The sequence below is a fragment of the Mercenaria mercenaria genome, unplaced genomic scaffold, assembly GCF_021730395.1.
Source record: "Mercenaria mercenaria strain notata unplaced genomic scaffold, MADL_Memer_1 contig_3980, whole genome shotgun sequence".
Classification (NCBI taxonomy): Eukaryota; Metazoa; Mollusca; class Bivalvia; order Venerida; family Veneridae; genus Mercenaria; species Mercenaria mercenaria.
The window spans coordinates 1-18,935 of record NW_026462172.1 but is presented as its reverse complement, the minus strand read 5'-3'; the positions used below and the strand labels follow the sequence as shown (position 1 = coordinate 18,935).

Sequence of the window (18,935 nt, the reverse complement as noted above, 5' to 3'; positions counted from 1 at the left end):
GATCATGACAGTAAACAAGATTAGTGTGTGAAGTTAATCAATCCAATCCAATTAGTGAATACTGAGATACCAGCTAACATACCTAAACTTAACCAAAAATTATTAAGTTGAAAAAGGGTCATAAGCTTGTAAAAAAGTATAGAGTTATGGAACCTGTGCAATATAAGTCAGTGTATCACAGTGAACAAGTGTGTGAAGTTTCAATCCATTCCCACAAGTAGTTATTTTTAAAGATGTCTAACTCTAACCCTTCTTATTCAGAGGTAGATTCACTTTCAACAGCAAGAAATCGCCTATCAAATGAAAATTTTCAAGAACAGCTTAAGTTTCAAATCATATCTTCTTCTTTCCGATTAAATTACACACGTAAACTTAACCAAACATTTCTAAGTCTACTTGACTTTGGCACGTGTTAGGAGAGAAGCAAATTAAGGCCTATGCTATTTTAACAATGCAATCCCTATGTAAAGACTGAGATTGTCGTAACAACCCGAGAAATGCAAAGGGATCAAAAAGAAACTAATAATAATAAAAAATTGTATCTCCGAATAAATTATAAAGTATCAATGACACTCAAAAACATGTCCCAACAGTGCACTAGAAGAAAATGCAAAGAAATTTTCGGGGCAAGTATTTGGTACCGTAAGTCTCTCATATATATATACAATACATATATTCTTTAATCAAGGATATGTCAGTGTAAATGAGCTGAGCATTAATAATAATAATAATAATAATAATAATAACTTTATTTTGAGAAGGTGACATGTCAGGGGTGCTTTTAAGAAAACATCGTTAAACTGCGTTACACGAATCACACGTGCACCCCTCTTTTTCAAAAAACATGTCCGCCAAGTTTTCTTCAGTTAACGAAATAAAAGGAGTATCTTACCTTTAAAAGTTAGATTTCCTTATATAAGGAATAATTATTGTAGAGTACGATTGACTTTCCAATCTAAATAAAGCATTACTTTTTCATAACATCACACTGTCCGATCTTTCTGATCACTTAACGAGCACTCACAATTACAAAATATAACCAACATGTCATCAAAATTATCACTTTACACTACTTCATGGACAACACGGCCTACTAACATTAAATTTGTAATCATGCGCCAACCAAACAAATAATGAAAGATCGGGACGTTTTCAAAGATATGTTTTATTTCCTGTAATTTTCTGATATTCTAACCTTTAAACAAAAAAGTATAAAATACACAGAATGGCACCTGGCTGTAATCTCACGTGATCTCGTGTCAGAGTGAATCGGCGTTATCTTAGTAAAAACAAACATCGGCGAGCATGGAGTTACAATTTGTACCTTTAAAACTACATTTAAAATACATGTTAGCTTCTAAAACAACTTAAGTTTAATGTGAAGTAGTGTTACGACACAAAGTACACGTTTCTTACCATCAAAAGAAGCGTGGTCATACGGTGATAATTAATTTACTGATGAATAATTGCTTTCGCATACAAAATGGCGCGTGGAGAATGTGTTACTTCCGGTAAACGAGATGTCATTCAGTAGTCACGGGATATTGGCGAGATTTGCTCTATATGCCGTTCAAGTTGCCGATCTATTTTTTTTTATAGCTCTTTTCTTTATACAACAGGACTGTATGCACATAAATAAAGACAGATTTATGCAATATAGCTTTAAGTTTTTCAAGCCCAACAACAGATATGTATATGTCACAAACCCGGCCTGTCCTCAAAATCAGTGTCAAAGGTTACTAGAACATAAATACAATAAATAAACAACTGCTTACTGTGTTCTTGTAAGTCCTGTAAGATGAAACGGCTCGTGTTTAATAACTGTTTATATATTCGTATATATTCCATATTGGGAACATTGACAATCACAAGTCGATCCTTACCACGAACATGAAAACTGTTACTTTAATGCCTTTGTTTTCATTTCAAACATGACGATTCACATATATGTTCAGGAAAGTAAATTTCGTGCTTTCCGACCCACATGGCGTGTACACCTTAATAATTAAACGTATGGTGTATTCGGCAAACCATATGTAATTTTCAACGTGGTAAATGTCAATGAGAGTATCAGTTATGTTCACAAAATTTAATTGAATATTTATGTTTTATACTTGCAAAAGAAAAATCTGATGGCCATGGTCGCTAGCTTCGAATTCCTCGTCCACCACCGAAGTGGGATCAAAAACTCACTTGATATGTAAAACTTTTCACGTAAGGAAACCATCCAACTGAGGTAAGTGTCTCGATCTAGGTACTAGTATGAACCCCAAAAATGTCTGAACTGAATGCATCAAGGGGGTATTTTGTGTTGTATGAGTTCATTTTCAGTGAACATTTTTTTGTAGGCTTAAATTGATTGAAACTTCACAAAATGTCCTTTTTTAAGCTGATTTGCATTGAACAGGTTCCATAACCTTCTTTTGCAATGTTACAATCTTATGCCCCTTATTGTAATATTTATTCCGTTGACAAGGCTGTTGAATAGTCAAATGTTACTGTCCTCTGACAGCTCTTGTAAAACATTAGGTTTGAAAGTTGTTGTGGGAAGTTTCATGTTTATTGTATCATTTTATTTATACATTATGCAAGAAGAATAATCTACCACTGGTTGTAATGCAGATTGGAATGTTTAGCTCAGGGGTCACTGTATTTGCAGAAGATACATTTAAAGTCATTGCATTCTATATAAAGTAAAAATAAATTTTTGCAAGAAAAAATGCATTACAAAACCCAATGAGATTAAGATGTAACAGAGGATTTGTGTTGTTTCAGATCAAGCTGAATTTCCTAAGGAAGATATAGACGCTGTTTTAGTAGAGTTGGAAAAAGATTAAAGCTAAAAGACGCCCCAACTTTACCGAAACTGCATCATGCAGTTAGACAATGTATGGATCCTGCACCGATTGTTAACCATCTTTCAAGTGTGTGGGATTTCAGGGCCAAATGTCTGAGTAGTTCTATCTCTTACTCTGGATTCCAAGGTGTGCACCATTTTACCTTCAAGATGAAGGAAGGAAGGTTGAAGATGCTGTACAAGGACTGGCCATCAGATAGTTACTCGGCACTGGATATGACGGAGAATGTGGCCAGTCTTGATTTTGACTATTTGGTAAATGCAGAAATTAACGAAAAGGTAGTGTCAGTAATCTCAAGCATGGAAGCAGATCTTCCAAAGTACTCGCAAGCAGGTCGTATGGAGGATGAAGACCAAAAATGGTGGGAAACATATCTGAAAGGTATTGAACGAGCGTCCAGAACGGCCCCCATCATACCTCGTATTGCTGAGCTACCTAAATTCAGTCCGGTACAGGAGACAGAGACAGAGTCAAACACACTGTCAGCCATGAGGGAGCATCAAAGGAAATTGAAACAAAAAAACGGTGATAAAGACCTCAACAAGAAGATCATGAATGTAATGTATTACATTGTGTAAACTGGACATTCCGACAGTCTTGCAGACAGCTCTGCATTCTTAAAAATGAGTTCAGTTGTCCGTGTGTTGATAAGTATTAAATACCTGGTATAATATTTTGGACCACAAGAGGTTTGAAATTCTATACATATTTCTGTATATGAATTTATTTCAAATACAAATATATGTAAATTCAGTCGAGAAAAGTTGTTATTACATATACATAACTTCATTGGTTCAGAGATAGTATTTCAAAATTTTCCATTAATCTAGTTAATTAAAAATCCAACAATAAAAGATTTTTCTCCAGTGTCTTTACCAAGTTAACAGTTTAGCCAGCCGCTCATTTTTGAACCCCCCTTTGCCCACCAATGAGTAGTGACGGCATATAGATGTGAACTTGTCAATATATTTCATATAAATTGATGAAACCTTGCAGGGGTATTTATCATGTTATGAACTTGCACATCTACTTTTCTTCTGCCTCCGCCCTTATTTCCAGAGTAATGGCTTCTGAAACAGTAAAAGATACACATTTTCACCTTGTGACATGTCTCGCTCAAAAAGTGTTTCAGCCCGCCTGCTTAGATCAGTAGGGAGAGCGATGGTCTACGGATCACTGGTTCGATCCTGGAGCGGGCCAAATGTTCTCCGTGACGATTTGATAAAAGACACTGTGTCTGACATCATGTATCCTCCGCCTCTGATAATGCATGTGGGGAAGTTGGAAGTTTCTTGCGGAGAACAGGGGTCAGTTGTTCAAAACTTTAACCAGCTGTTAAACTAACTCCTGGTTAAACTTTGATTCAAAACACTAGCCTTGGTGGGGAACACTAGTATGATGTTTTGATTTTATTGTGAAGAATTTTCAAATTTCATAATAGTAACTCGTAAATTTGTTTTCTAAGTCTTCTAAAATATCGAAAACTAATCTTGAAAGTTAATCAACTGTTAGCTTAATCCCTTGTTAAAGTTTTGAACAACTGAGCCCAGGTTGGTACTGATACAGAACCCAGAAACACTGGTTAGGTTAGGTTAACTTCCCGCCGTTACATGACTGAAATACAGTTGAAAAACTGCGTTAAACTTAAAAAAAAAAAAAAAAAAAAAAAGAGTATTTCATACAAATTGATTAAACCTTGCCTGACTTTATCATGATATATGGACTAATGGTATGAACTTGCACACCTCTTTCCCCTCTATTTTAAGAGATATTTCCCCTGAAATAGTAAAAAAGCAACTATTGGGTGTAAGCAAGAGACTTTATGTTGATATAAACTTTTGCCACTCTTATTTTGTTTCTGGCTCCACCCACTATTTTTAAAGTTGTAGCCCCTGAAAGAGTAAATAAAAACATGTTCACCTTTGGCATGCCTATCTCAAAAACGAAAATTCATGAAACCTTGCATGAGTCTATCATGATGTGATCTTACAAACTTCGCATTCTTGAGAATCTTACTGCTTGCAGAGTTATGGCCCAGGAAATAGCCAAAATAGTGGTTTGTTTGTTTTTGATGCTCATAGCTCAAAAAGTATATGGCCTAGAATAATAAAACATATAAAGAAAATGTTAATTTAGGCTTTACCCCCCTTAAGACTTGAAACATTGTCACTTAATTGTGACAGATGTGTTAGTGGGGATACACCCTGTGTCAAACATACACATTCTAGTTTAATATAAATATGCATGCATTTACAAGGATAAATTACTCCTGCATCATTTTTAATGCCTTTCTTCAAGCTGTAATGATAGCCTTGATTCCATTGTATATGTGTATAATATATAGATTTTGAACTTGAATATTTGTATAATATATGTACATGTTTAATCATTGATTGTTATTATTTGTTAAAGTGCATTGGTTACTTTCTTTAGGTATGGCAGATGTAAAGATTTTGATTGTTTCAGTGCGAGGTCAAATATTCCACTGAATGAATACAATATTTCACAGTGGTTCAGACATGACTGACCATGTAAATTTTGATGTTTATGGGCGAAATACATACTGATCTAACAAAAGAGATTTTCTTTTTTTATATTTGATAACATTTTTAATATTTTAAACATAGTATATCAAGTTTACCTGCCCAACGTCTGATACATTGTTTCTTGATGTCACAATTGGAAGATTTTGAGAGTGGGAAAATCAACTTTCATAACATTTTCACAAATAGAAATTCTTCAATGTAGATTTTGATGAAACTTCTCACAACTGTAAATAAAGACCTATAATTTGATGAAATAAAATGTATAGTTCATTGTGCTTATTTTTTTTTTTTTTAGATATTTGATCTCGATTAAAGTCAACAGGACATTTCACGCTAATTTTATTTTTTTTTTTTCTGGTGGATTTAGCGTCCCACCGACACATGGTAGGTCATATGGCGACTTTCCAGATATTTTCCGGAAAAAATGATGTTACGCCATCACTTCTGGGTTATTAAACGTGCAGAACTACCTTAATACAATGCTACTGTGTGATGCGTGCTTGATTACTGTCACATTTTTAATATGTAATTGCAATTTGGTTACAATTTGTCAAATTGATAGTATTTAATTGAATATTATACTATGAAATTGTAATTGCTACATTCTAAAGAATTTCAACCCGTCTGCAGTGATTGAATAAATACTTTGTTTCATGAATACATGTATAACTTTATTCTTACAATTTATTAGCTCACCTGAGCTAAAGGCTCATGGTGAGCTTTTGTGACCGGTCAATGTCCGTCGTCAGTCGTGTGTTGTCCGTCGTGTGTCCGTCAACATTTTCTAAAAAAATCTTCTTCTTGAAAACCTATGGGCAGAATGACACCCAACTTGACAGGAATGATCCTTGGGTTGCCCCCATTTAAATTTGTTCAAAGAATTGAATTCCATGAAGAACTCTGGTTGCCATGGCAACCAAAAGGAAAAACTTTAAAAATCCACAGGGCGTAGGGCTTTGATATTTGGTGTGTAGCCTTATCTAGTTGTCCTCTACAAAGATTGTTCATATTATCCCCCTAGGGTGAAATATGGCCCCGCCCTGGGGGTCACATAATTTATATAGATTAATATAGGGAAAACTTTGAAAATCTTCTTGTACAAAACCACACTGCCTAGGGCTTTGATATTTGGTATGTAGCATCATCTAGTGGCCCTCTACCAAGATTGTTCAAATTATCTCCTAGGGTCAAATATGGCCCGTCCAAGGGATTCAAAGTTTTACATAGACTTGTATAGGAAAAAAAGTTCTAAAATCTTCTTGTCTGAAACCACAAAACTTAGGCCTTTGATATTTTATTTGTACCATTGTCCTTTGGTCATCAACCAAAATTGTTCAATTTGTACCCCATGAGGTGAAAAGAGGCCTTGCCCTGGGGGCCCCATGTTTTATACAGACATATAGGAAACGACTTTGAAAATCTTCTTGTCTGAAATCACACAACCTAGGTTTTTCATATTTAGTTTGATGCATTGCCTGGTAAACCTCTACCAAAATTGTTCAAATTATGCCCCATGGGTTAAAAGAGGGCGCTTAATTATTATATGAGTTATATAGGATAAAATACTTTCTTGTTTTTTTTAAAATACAGCCTTGATATTTGGATGACATGTAGAGTTTTGCACATCGATGGTAAAACTAAATTTCGTTGACCGTGTGTGACCTACTGACTTTCTTAAAACTTGAGCATCAGTTTGACATTTGAAACATTAGCCCATAATACTCAGGTGAGTGATCCAGGGTCATCATGACCCTCTTGTTTGAAATTTCCTGCCACGAGTGGTGGGGGTTACAGGATTGGTCTTTCGTCGGCCTTTTGTCTATCCACTCCATATAACTTAATCCCCTTGAATGATTTTCATGAAACTGGACAAATGATCACCTCACCAAGACAAAGTGCAGTACTCATGAGTCAGCCATGTCTTCTGAATGTCTAATGTTTGAGTCTTTTATTACATGTCTGCTCTGAATCTATCTCCTAAACCCATTGAAGGAGTTTCAGGGAACTTTAGTCAAATGATCATCTCAGCAAGACTATGTGCAGAAATTTTGAGTTAATATGTGGATCTTCTAGATCGGGAAAAACAAATACATTAATGCATATGCTTCGAAAACCTCTTATCTTTTTTGATAAATTACACCTGTATGCTAAAAACCTAGAACAATCTAAATAATAAGATTTAATAAATCACTTAAATCAAATTGCGGATGAAATTGAATTAGATCCAAATGAAATACTTGAATATTCGTCTTATCCCAGTCAAATAATTGATGTTTATGATCTTGAACTAGAAAAACAAAAAGTAGTAATATTTGATGATTTTATATGTGAAGATAAGAAGGTTCAGATTGAAATAACAAAATACTTTATTCAAGGACGTCAGAAAAAAAACTATTCTGTTATTTATTTAAGTCAGTCTTTCTATAAAACACCAAAAAACAGTGTATTATTTAAGTCTGGACTTATTATTAAATCAAGACTTCAGGCCTTTCGTGTTTTGAACAGGCTATACGTGGTATTTCTTATATAATTGCACTAATAAAGAGAACAGAAATGTCTCCCCTATCTTCCGTAATAACTAGCAATTATTTCGTGGTAAAACCTCTTTCCTATTGCCTATAGTGTCGAGGGCTGACTGGAAACAAAACCAACTGCTTAGTGTTTACAGTTCAATTTCATGAATCAATATTGCTCTAAGGATATACCAAGTCGTCCTTTACTTACCGCTTCTCCGCATCTGGTAATTTAGATAACTCTGTCGGTCTTAATCACAGGAGTGAGCATCGCTAATGGGGCATCCGTCGTTGCGTGTTGTTAGACGTTCAGGAATGACTAAGTTAGACGTTCTGGAATGACTAGTCCTTCTGTTTTGAGTTAGACGTTCAGGAATGACTAAGTTAGACGTTCCGGAATGACTAACTCGCCTGTCTAAGTTAGACGTTCTGGAATGACTAACCCGCCTGTCTGAGTTAGACGTTCAGGAATGACTAACCCGCCTGTCTGAATTAGACAATCTGGAATGACTAATCCTTCTGTTTGAGTTAGGCGTTCTGGGATGACTAACCCACCTGTCTGGGTTAGACGTTCCAAAATGACTAACACGCATGATCTGAATTGACTAACCAGACTGTTTGGGATAGACAGTCTCAAACGAATAACCTCCGGTTCTGGATCAGATATATTCTAGAAAGGCTCATGTCAGAAACTGTGTTAGACATTCCTGAACAGCTAATTTTCAATAGGAGGTATATTTCAATACTTGGTTGGCGTATGGGGATTGCTTTAGTTTTGTATTTTTTTTTAATAATTGGGTTTAACATAATACCGAGCTATTTTTTTCCCAAATCACAGCCCTGGGTTCCTTCCCCGACTTGTAACAAAACCATGTTGTGAGTTATCGTTATACTTAATACTCTGATATCCCAGCACTCAGCCTTTTGGATTCTACCATGCTAGCAATAAATGTTAAACGGGACATGTTCGCTACAGGCACTTAGGCAGGGATGTCGGAAGAAACCAGTTTACATCTAATGAATACAGTCTTCTGTGGTATGGTTTATTCAGACTTGGAAAACGTAAGTACAATAAATTTTATCAAGATTTTTATTCCATATTTTTTATCATGCTTAACTGTAAGCAACGTAAATAAGTAGTGTTACCGATGAGGAGGTATTAGTTTTTTTTTGTTTTTTTTTTGAATTATAATGTCACCTCAGCGCCAAATGTGGGCTCATTGAAGTAAAGAAGCACAAACATGCATACAGTTTTTGCGCCGAGATGACGATTTTTGCCTTAATATATCTAATGGTAGTGGGCGGATAGCTCAGTGGTTTGCACACTGGCCTTCCAATCTCACTATTATTTGGTGCTATAACAAATCTACTTTTTGTACAATAAAGGTTGCACGGAATATTATGGTCAACATGACAGATTTGGTCAATATATTCTTCACCGGTTCACCCACAATATTATTTCATCAAATGGAAAAACCTCTATAATGACCATATACAACATATTCCCTCGCATAAAAAGTGTAGAGCAGTTTTAACATTGTATTACCTTTTACTGCATTTATAATGAAAAACAGTTGTACATGGTTAAATATTACACTGATACTGTCACAAAATTGTTGCTGCATCAGGTTTGTCTTCTTAACATTTTACCCTCATTAAGTCCTCGCTCATTCACAAATAGATAAATATCACATTTAGTTTTAACTTAGTGTAATCTGTTCCTCTGAACCACTGGAAATACTAAATGATCACAGATACTTCCATCATCAAACAACTTCTTGTGACTTTGATTTCAAACGTCTTGCCACACCTGTATTATAAAAAGAGGAAAATGGAATGAGTGATGTTAGTTAAGATATATCATATACCATATACTAGTAAAATCATTCTCAAATGGTGTTGCAAAAGTAATGCAAAGGATGAAAACAAGGTAAATTTCAGGTATTGTTCATGTAACAATGTTAACTAAAAATGTAAACCTGACAGTTACACCAATTAAAAGACTTAAAAAAGAGGGCCAAGGTCGCCCACCTGAGAAACATATCATAACAGTGTAAACATGTTTGACTTAGTGATTTCATGGAAACAAATATTCTGACCAATTTTCATTAGAATTGGACCAAAAATGTGGTCTCTCAAGTGTAAACAAGTATTTTCTTCAATTTGACCTAGTGACCTAGTTTTTGAGCCAAGATGACCTACATCGGAATTTGACCTTAACTTCATCAAGGCTATCATTCTGACCAAATTTCATGAAGATCAAATGAAAAATACAGTCTCTATTGCATACACAAGGCTTTTCTTTGATTTGACCGGGTGACCTAGTTTTTTTACCCTAGATGACCAATATTCAAATTTCACTTAGATTTTATATAGACAAACATTCTGATTAAATTTCATGAAGATCCGTTATAAAATGCAGCCCCTTTTGCATACACAATGTTTTTCTTTGATTTGACATAGTGACCTAGTTTTTGACCCTTGATGACCCATATTCAAAATTAACTTAGATTTTATCAAGGCAATCATTCTGACCAAAACTCATTAAGATCAATTGAAAAATACAGCCTCTATCGCATACACAAGGTTTGTCTTTGATTTGACATAGTCACCTAGTTTTTTACCTCAGATAACTTATTTTCAAACTTGGCCTAGATTTTATTAAGGTTATCATTCTGACAAAATTCCATGTAGATTAGTTGAAAAATACAGCCTCTATCTCATACACAAGGTTTTTCTTTGATTTGACCTGGTGACCTACTTTTTGACCCCAGATAATCCATTTTCGAAATTAATCTAGATTTTATTAAGGTAATCATTCTGACCAAAATTCATGCAGTTCAATTGAAAAATACAGCCTCTATCCCATACACAAGGTTTTTCTTTTATTTGACCTAGTGACCTAGTTTTTGACCCAAGATAACCCTTTTCTGAACCACTGGAAATACTAAATGATCACAGATACTTCCATCATCAAACAACTTCTTGTGACTTTCACGAGATCGTAGCCCAAGTGAATTATTCTCGCGACATATGAGTGATTATGAGTGTATCAATTTTAGTAAAACACGATTTTGCTATACAAATGTATATTGTTTCGAGTGTAATATGCCCTTAATCTAAGTCAGTAGATAAAATGTAATAGGTGCCTCAAGAGTGTTAACAAGCTTTTCCTTTGGTTTGTCCTGATGACCTAGTTTTTGACCCGACATGGCCCAGTTTCAATGCTGACCTAGAGATTATCAAGATAATCATTCTGTTCATGTTTGTATCAAATCAAAGCATAAATGTAACCTCTATATGGCTGAATGGGCCAAAAATGAAAATTTTGCCTCTTTCAGGGACAGTAACTCTAGAACCCATGACATTATCTAGCTGGTTTTCGAAAGGAACCGAGATATTGTGTCTTAACTTGTGTGTAAGTGTGGTTAAAATCAAATATAAAATGTCACTTCTATCATGTTCACAAGGTAAAAATTAACAGATTTTGGCTCTTTCAGGGGCCAACCAGGGGCTGTAACTCTGGAAACTATGATTAGATCCGGCAGATTCATCATGGAATCCAAGATTTATTGTTATTGAAGATAATTTACAAGTTTGTATCAAATCAAACCATAAATGTAGATGGCTGCAAAAGCCAAAATAGCAAATTTTGGCTCTTTAAGGGACCATATAATTATGGAACCCATGATGGGATCTGGCCAGTTTTCAAAAAGAACCAAGATATTACGCCAACACAAGTTGCGTGCAAGTTTGATTAAGTCAATTGCAAAATGTTGTCTCTATCGTGTTCACAAGCCAAAAAGCAAATTTTGGCCCTTTAAGGAGCCATAATTCTGGAACCCATGATGGGGTCTGACCAGTTTTCAAAAGGAACCGAGATATTATGCAAATAAAAGTTTTGTTCAAGTTTAAAATCGATTGTAAAATGTGGTCTCTATCGTGTTCACAAGAAAATGATGGGCAATCACAAAAGGTCAACTATGTGACAGGTGAGTTATAAAAATGGAGATCTAATAAAAAGAAGAAAATTGAATAAAAGGAGGTAATTGAAAAACTTGATAAGGAAGAGTTCTGATTCTTTGACACTGCACTTCCTGTCAATAGCCTCTATCCTTTTGTGAAGTTTCAATGAAATGCAATTAAAGACTTTTCAAGTTATGCTGTAGACAAGCCTTATTTTGTACTATAAAGGGAGATAATTCAAAAACTTGGTAAAGTAGAGTTATGGTTCTTTGACATGTACTGCACTTCCCGTCAATGGTCTCTATCATTTCGTGAAGTTTCAATGAAATGCCATTTTTTTGATAATTTTCAAGTAATGCTCCGGAGAAGCCTTATTTTGTATAATAAAGGGAGATCATTTAAAAACAAGAGCTATACTAAGCGGGGCAATATACGCCCGAAGGGTTATATCATAGGAGAATGGGAGCAAAATTTAAAGAACTTAACTGTTGAAGCCCAAAGGACAGGAAGAACAAAGGGAAGAAATTTACAAAAAAAAATTCTAAGTCGACAGAAAAAAATTCTAAGTCCACAAAAACAACATTACCAGGTATAGATATGTCAAAATACACCTAAAAATTGGAGGTACCATCCATTTTGTACCACAGAAAAGTGGTCTTGGTTTTTCCCTATGACCAATAATAAAAAGGTTACAAAATAAGCTATTTATAGTAACACAAAAGGGAAGTAATTCAATAAAATATTATTGAAAGTGAACAAAAAAGGGATCTGCCAAATAAAAACAAGAGCACCGCAATGCAGTGCAATATACACATGAAAAAAAGTCAAATGACTTTTGACCCCTAAGTTTGACCTTGACCTTGACGCAAGCCATCCGAAACATGCGCTCTGCACATCATCTCAATGTGGTGAACGTTTGTGCCAAGTCTTAAAATCCTTCAAGTGGTTCAAGAGTAACAGAGCAGACAAAGTCATATGACCTTTGACCCCTGTGACCTTGACCCTGAAGCAAGTTATCCGAAACATGCGCTCTGCATGTCGTCTCGGTGTGGTGAACATTTAAGCAAAGTATCTTTGAAATCCTTCAAGGGGTTGAAGAGTTATAGAGCGGTCACGAAATTGCTAACGGACGCATGGACGGACACCAGCGTCATAACATAATACGTCCCTTCAGGCGTATAACTAGGTAAGGTAGAGTTATGATTCTTTGATGGTGCACTTTGTCTCAATGGCCTCTAAGTGAATGTTCAATCAAATGCCATTAATACTTTTCAAGTTATACTCCGGACAAAAGTGTGATGGACGGATGGAAGGATGGACAAAGCGGCAACCATATCCTCGCCCTTCGGGGAGCATAAAAAGCAATACATGTAAGATTCACTAATTCCACTCAAAGAAGCTTACATATTATAGTAGGTAAGTCCATGTCAGACAAAATTTCTAACTCCTGTTCGCTCTTTTTGACTTGCCTCGACTGTAACGAGAGCAGGCTCATCAGAACTTTTCAACATCACTATTCACATGGTGCACGACTCCCTGTGAAAACAAGTTCAAGAAGTAAAATAAATACAAGCATAACCTTCTTTTTGCAACATATGAAACAAAAGGGCAATAACTGCCTTCGATTGTTCACCTGAGTTTCACAGCTAAAACATATTGGGGCTAGCCTATTGTGATGATTTAACAATTTTAGAAGTTTCAAACAAGATAGTTTTTAAAGCGTTTTCTATATACTTAAAAGTAACACTCTGGACAAGCCTTATTTTGTATAATAAAGAGAAATCATTTAAAAACTCGGTAAGGCAGAGTTAAGACTCTTTGATGCTGCACTTTGTGTAAATGGCCTCTATGATTATGTGAAGTTTCAATCAAATGCCATTGATACTTTTCAAGTTATACAACGGGCAGAAGTGTTAAGCCTTATTTTGTATAATTCAGGGAGATAATTCAAACACTAGGTAAAGTAGAGTTATGGTTCTTTGACACTGCACTTCCCGTCAATGACCTCTATCATTTTGTAAAGTATCAATGAAATGCCACTAATACTGTTAAAGTAATGCTCTGGACAAGCCGTATTTTGTATAATAAAGGGAGATAATTAAAAAACTAGGTAGGGTAGGGATATGATTCTTTGACAATGCACTTTGTCTCAATGGCCTCTAAATGAATGTTCAATCAAATGCCATTAATACTTTTCAAGTTATACTCCGTACAAAAGTGTGATGGATGGATGGACGGACAGACGGACAAGGGGACAACTATATCCTCGCCCTTCGGGGAGCATAAAATGCAATACGTGTAAGATTAACTAATTCAACTCACAGTAGCTTACATATTATAGTGGGTAGGTCTATGTCAGAAAAAAATTCTAACTAAATGTGGCCTCTAGTCGAGTGTTAATAAGCTTTACATGTGATTTGAGGATATTACCTAGTTACCCACATGACCCAGATTCAAATTTGACCTAGGAATCATGAAGATAAACATTAAGATCAAGTCATAAATGTGGCCTCTAAAATGTTAACAAACATTCTCTTGATTTGAGTGGGTGACCTAGGTTTGGACCCCACATGACCAAGTTTCAAATTGGCCTAGAAATCATACAGATAAACGTTCTGACCAAGTTTCATGAAGATAGGGTCATAAATGTGGCCACGTGCTCAGGTGAGCAAAACACATACCTGAAGATCCATATAGTAGTAACAGAACATTCCTTAGTCACTATATGTCCTTGAAATGATCTGTGACACTGAAATATACAAATAAAAGCTGTAAACCTTACTGATAATGAAATATATCAATAAGTGAATTGGACAGTAAAATCCATTGAATTTTTTAATTAATATTCTAACACGATTCGATTCATTTTCCTATTAAACAAAGAAGGCTGAAAACAGCTGGTAACGTATTAGAATCAAAATAATATATCTCATTTAGTGATTTGCTCTTGAATAAAGTCATTGTTTGTCGTTCAGATGCGTATTATTATATCACTCGGGATGCGCCCTCGTGATATATTTCCTTTGCATCTGAACTTCAAACAATGATTTATTCAGCGACGAATCACTAAATGAGATATATTATTTCTTTAATGGAACAGTTTTTTTTTTTAATCAAATGTAACTGTGTTTAGTTTGTATGTTCATTATTTTGTAGACTGTTATTTGATATTAAAATCTAAACAAGGAAGGTGCAGTACAATGATATAGCTCCTGGCTTCAAATCAACCCAGAGGCAGAATCTGACAGCATTAATCCCATTTTTTGCAAGGTAACTACCTTGAAGTCATGTTCTGCATGATTAAAATGCAGATGATATAAAGTAAATTTATAATTTTAAATGAAGTAAGGAAATCAGTGGCACTGAAGGTTGATATGTTAATTCTAATAACAGATTTCTGATTAACTGTATGGCTTAGTTATTAAGACGTACCTTAGGTACAGCTTTCATAACTAGTCTGTTGGCTTCATCTTGCCTGAGTTATCATTCCATTTTACATTTGTATTTTGTGAATGAATATCCTGAAAAACAGAAGAAATCTATAAACATCAAAGTCAGCTATATTGTGAAAATTCTATGTAATAGCAAGGGCGTAACTACTGTTACAAACAATACGCACATGTGTATATTATTTTGTCAAATTACTGCCCTAAAAAGCAGCCAAGACTGCACCAAATGAAGTCAATATTTTAAAAATTTTCTAGAGAAGGTCCCCTATACCCCCACCGGAAAGAGGGGGACACCCCCTTTAACACCAACACATTTTCATGCACGTATAATTCAGATCGCCCTGGGTACGCCCTTGAATAGTTTTATACAAGGATATAAATTAGCAGGTGCCCAGTAGATCATATATCTATTTAAAGTTAAACATTTATTGTTGACAGTATTGGCCCCTAAATAAAAATACTAGTTTATATCCCTGGTATACACACATGAACGGCTACAACGAGTAAGTGCAACACAATTCTCAACAATGAATTACATAGACTCCCACAGTCCAAGCATCTCTTTAAATTTGTGGATTCAATGAAGTTTCTATGAGACTCCATTATTAGTGCACTATTTCTAAGCAAAAGGCTAAAGAAAGTATCTAGCACAGACATTTATAACAATAATTCTAAAACCTTTCAAACTAAAACTAAAAAAATAAAATATGCGCTTAATTCAATTTAATAAAACACTGTTACTCATTATGTCAAACTTACAGAAAATACTAAAATAATCATATTTGTAACACAAGTGTGTGTATGTAATCACAAAATAATGCCAACACCTCATGTTCAGATCATTAAAGAGGCTTCTCACTGTTATCAGCCATATACCTTTTATTGATTATCCCTTAATTCGTGTTAGAAAAAGGAGGTTAAATTGGCTTCTGTTTAGTGTGGTAAAGAGTAGATATTTTTTGTGTATGGTTGAAAAAACAACTCTTTTTATTATTCAGCAAATCTTGAGTAAGTTGTTCAGTATTAACGTGGAAAACAAATTTCAAAGTAATACTGTGAAATCATTTTATTTCATGGACATTAAGTTCTGTAGTTTGGATGAAAAAAAAACAGAATAGGGATTTTTCTTTGTTGTTTGGATCATTTGGATTTCTAATTTAATAGATTTATTAAACTAAGAAAGCATTTTAGCAAATTAGTCCCCTCCGAATATTAATGATTTTACAGAATGGTCTGGACCCACATTTAACAGCACTTTTCCTATGACTAAATTTCACTAGTACAGAAATCCTCATACAAATGACAACTTCAAGCCTGGTATTTTTTTAAGAAAAGATCTAGTAACATAGAAAAATTATGACAATCTTGAACAAATTCCTTTAAAATCACAACAGGAGGGAGACCTCCCCTCCCACCCTGGAAAAAATCCTGGATCTGCCCCTGCAGTTTTTAACTTCTAGTGCTTTGTTTTAATACCCTACTATGAGAACAAATGAATGAAGTTATAATTGCCATGCAATACAAATTCCCTTACTGGAAGGCACCTAATTTTCTCTACCGCAGTATATTATAATGAACTGATATTTGTCAATAATGTGTAAACAATATTGTACTATATATACAACATGTTATAACAAAACACTTGGATTAAAATTTGTATATACAAACACCTACAGAAATCCCCCACCCCCCAACCCCCCAACTTGCATGGACCCTGGCCACAGTCCCAAAAAGCAAACGAGAGCCCTGCTAAACAAGAGTAAAAAGACTGATTTTTCGGTAATTCAAGGGCCGTTACTCCAAAATGCTTGGACCTATTTATCGAACTTGGCCAACTTTAACATTACAATAAGCATATTCTAAGTCGAAAAGGGGCCATAATTCAGTCAAAATGCTTGATAGAGTTGCCTCCTCCTTTTTATAGACTGGGGTCATAATGGTGGTGGACGGATAGCTCAGTGGTTTGCACACTGACCTTCCAATCCTGAGGTCGGGGTTCGATCCCCGGCAGCTACTCGGGAATTTTCAGAAACGCTTTTCAGTGTTTCCCACCCAACTAGAGGTGTACTGGTCAGGAACCCAGGCAATCCTTGCGTGTATCAGTGCTATACACTGGGCACGTTAAAGAACCAGGCTGTCTATTCGCAACAAGCTATGCTAAGTTAGCCGGACAAGCCTGTATCTGATTTCTGATCTCTCTGTCGTGAGGGCTTTGTCTCACTCTGTCCCTCTGGTCAGATCGCTCTGTATCTGTACTAGTAGGGGATGAATTATGCGCCCTGTGTGACTGCATTTGAACTATGTAAAGCACCTTTGAACGTGAAATTGATCATGAAAAGGGCGCTATATAAATCTGGTATAATAACAATGATGGTAAACAAGTGCGCAAAATATGAAAGCAATATCTCAATGGACTTTGAAAATATTTGGGGTGGTATACAAACTTTAACATTTATTCTAAGTCGAAAAGGGGCCATAATTCAGTCAAAATGTTTGATAGAGTTGCCTCCTCCTTTTTACAGACTGGGGTCATGATGGTAAACAAGTATGCAAAATATGAAAGCAATATCTCAATGGACTTTGAAAATATTTGGGGTGGTATGCAAACTTTAACATTTATTCTAAGTCGAAAAGGGGCCATAATTCAGTCAAAATGCTTGATAGAGTTGCCTTTTTAAAGAGTTAAAGAGGTTGTACAATGTTAAACAAGTGTATGAGAAAGTGCTTAAACACATCCTTACTATATCCTATATGGGACTGAATATTTCCCAATATGGAACATTTACGCGTCAAAATTCCCAATATTGGGGGTCTAGGCTACATTCCCAAAACAAAACGAAACTGGAAATGTGTCCATAGGACACAGATGCCCGCCCCCACTAAATTACAAAGGACAAAATTTTTTTCCTAGGTCAGGGGCGATAACTCCTACAATACTGAATTAATCCGGACGCGAAACCCCAGGTGCACAACTGCACATGCTCACTGCGAAAAAAGGGTCAATATACGGGAGTGTACGGTCCCGTATATTTCGAAAATACGGGAGTATACGGGATGTATATTACAAATATACGGACCTAATATACGATCCCGTATTCGGAACATCTAGTATACGGGAAGTCCGTATATTTGTCATGCATATACGGGATCCCGTATACGCCGAATATACATAAATGTATATTTCCCGTATATATGCAATATACGAACTTTAAAAAAAAAATCCCTAGAAATGGTGTTTATTCGTGTCCTGCTTTAACATAAGTTTCATTTTCATGTATTCGAAGGGTCTTGAGACTTTTTTTCCCGTATACTTTCCGTATTTTAGAATATACGGAACACGTATACGAGCCTGTATATTCCGAATAAACGTAGTATACGGATCCCGTATTTTTGTCATATACGGACTGTGATTGCATCTAATATACGGGGCATATACGGACTTGTATTTTCTAATATACGGGCTTCGGATTTTTCCGTATACGCATGATATACGTAGTATACGGATCCCGTATTTTTGTCATATCGGACTGTGATTGCATCTAATATACGGGGCATATACGGATTGTATTTTCTAATATACGGGCTTCGGAATTTTTCCCTATA

General features: G+C 35.4%; 1 protein-coding gene across 1 annotated transcript; it reads left to right on the top strand.

Moving 5' to 3' along the window:
• The first annotated feature begins 2,834 nt into the window (after positions 1-2,834).
• LOC128553571 (uncharacterized) lies at positions 2,835-3,436 on the top strand. The gene has a single exon (XM_053534751.1). The coding sequence runs from the start codon at positions 2,891-2,893 to the stop codon at positions 3,434-3,436; it is 546 nt and encodes a 181-aa protein (XP_053390726.1). The 5' UTR covers positions 2,835-2,890.
• The last annotated feature ends 15,499 nt before the right edge of the window (positions 3,437-18,935 follow it).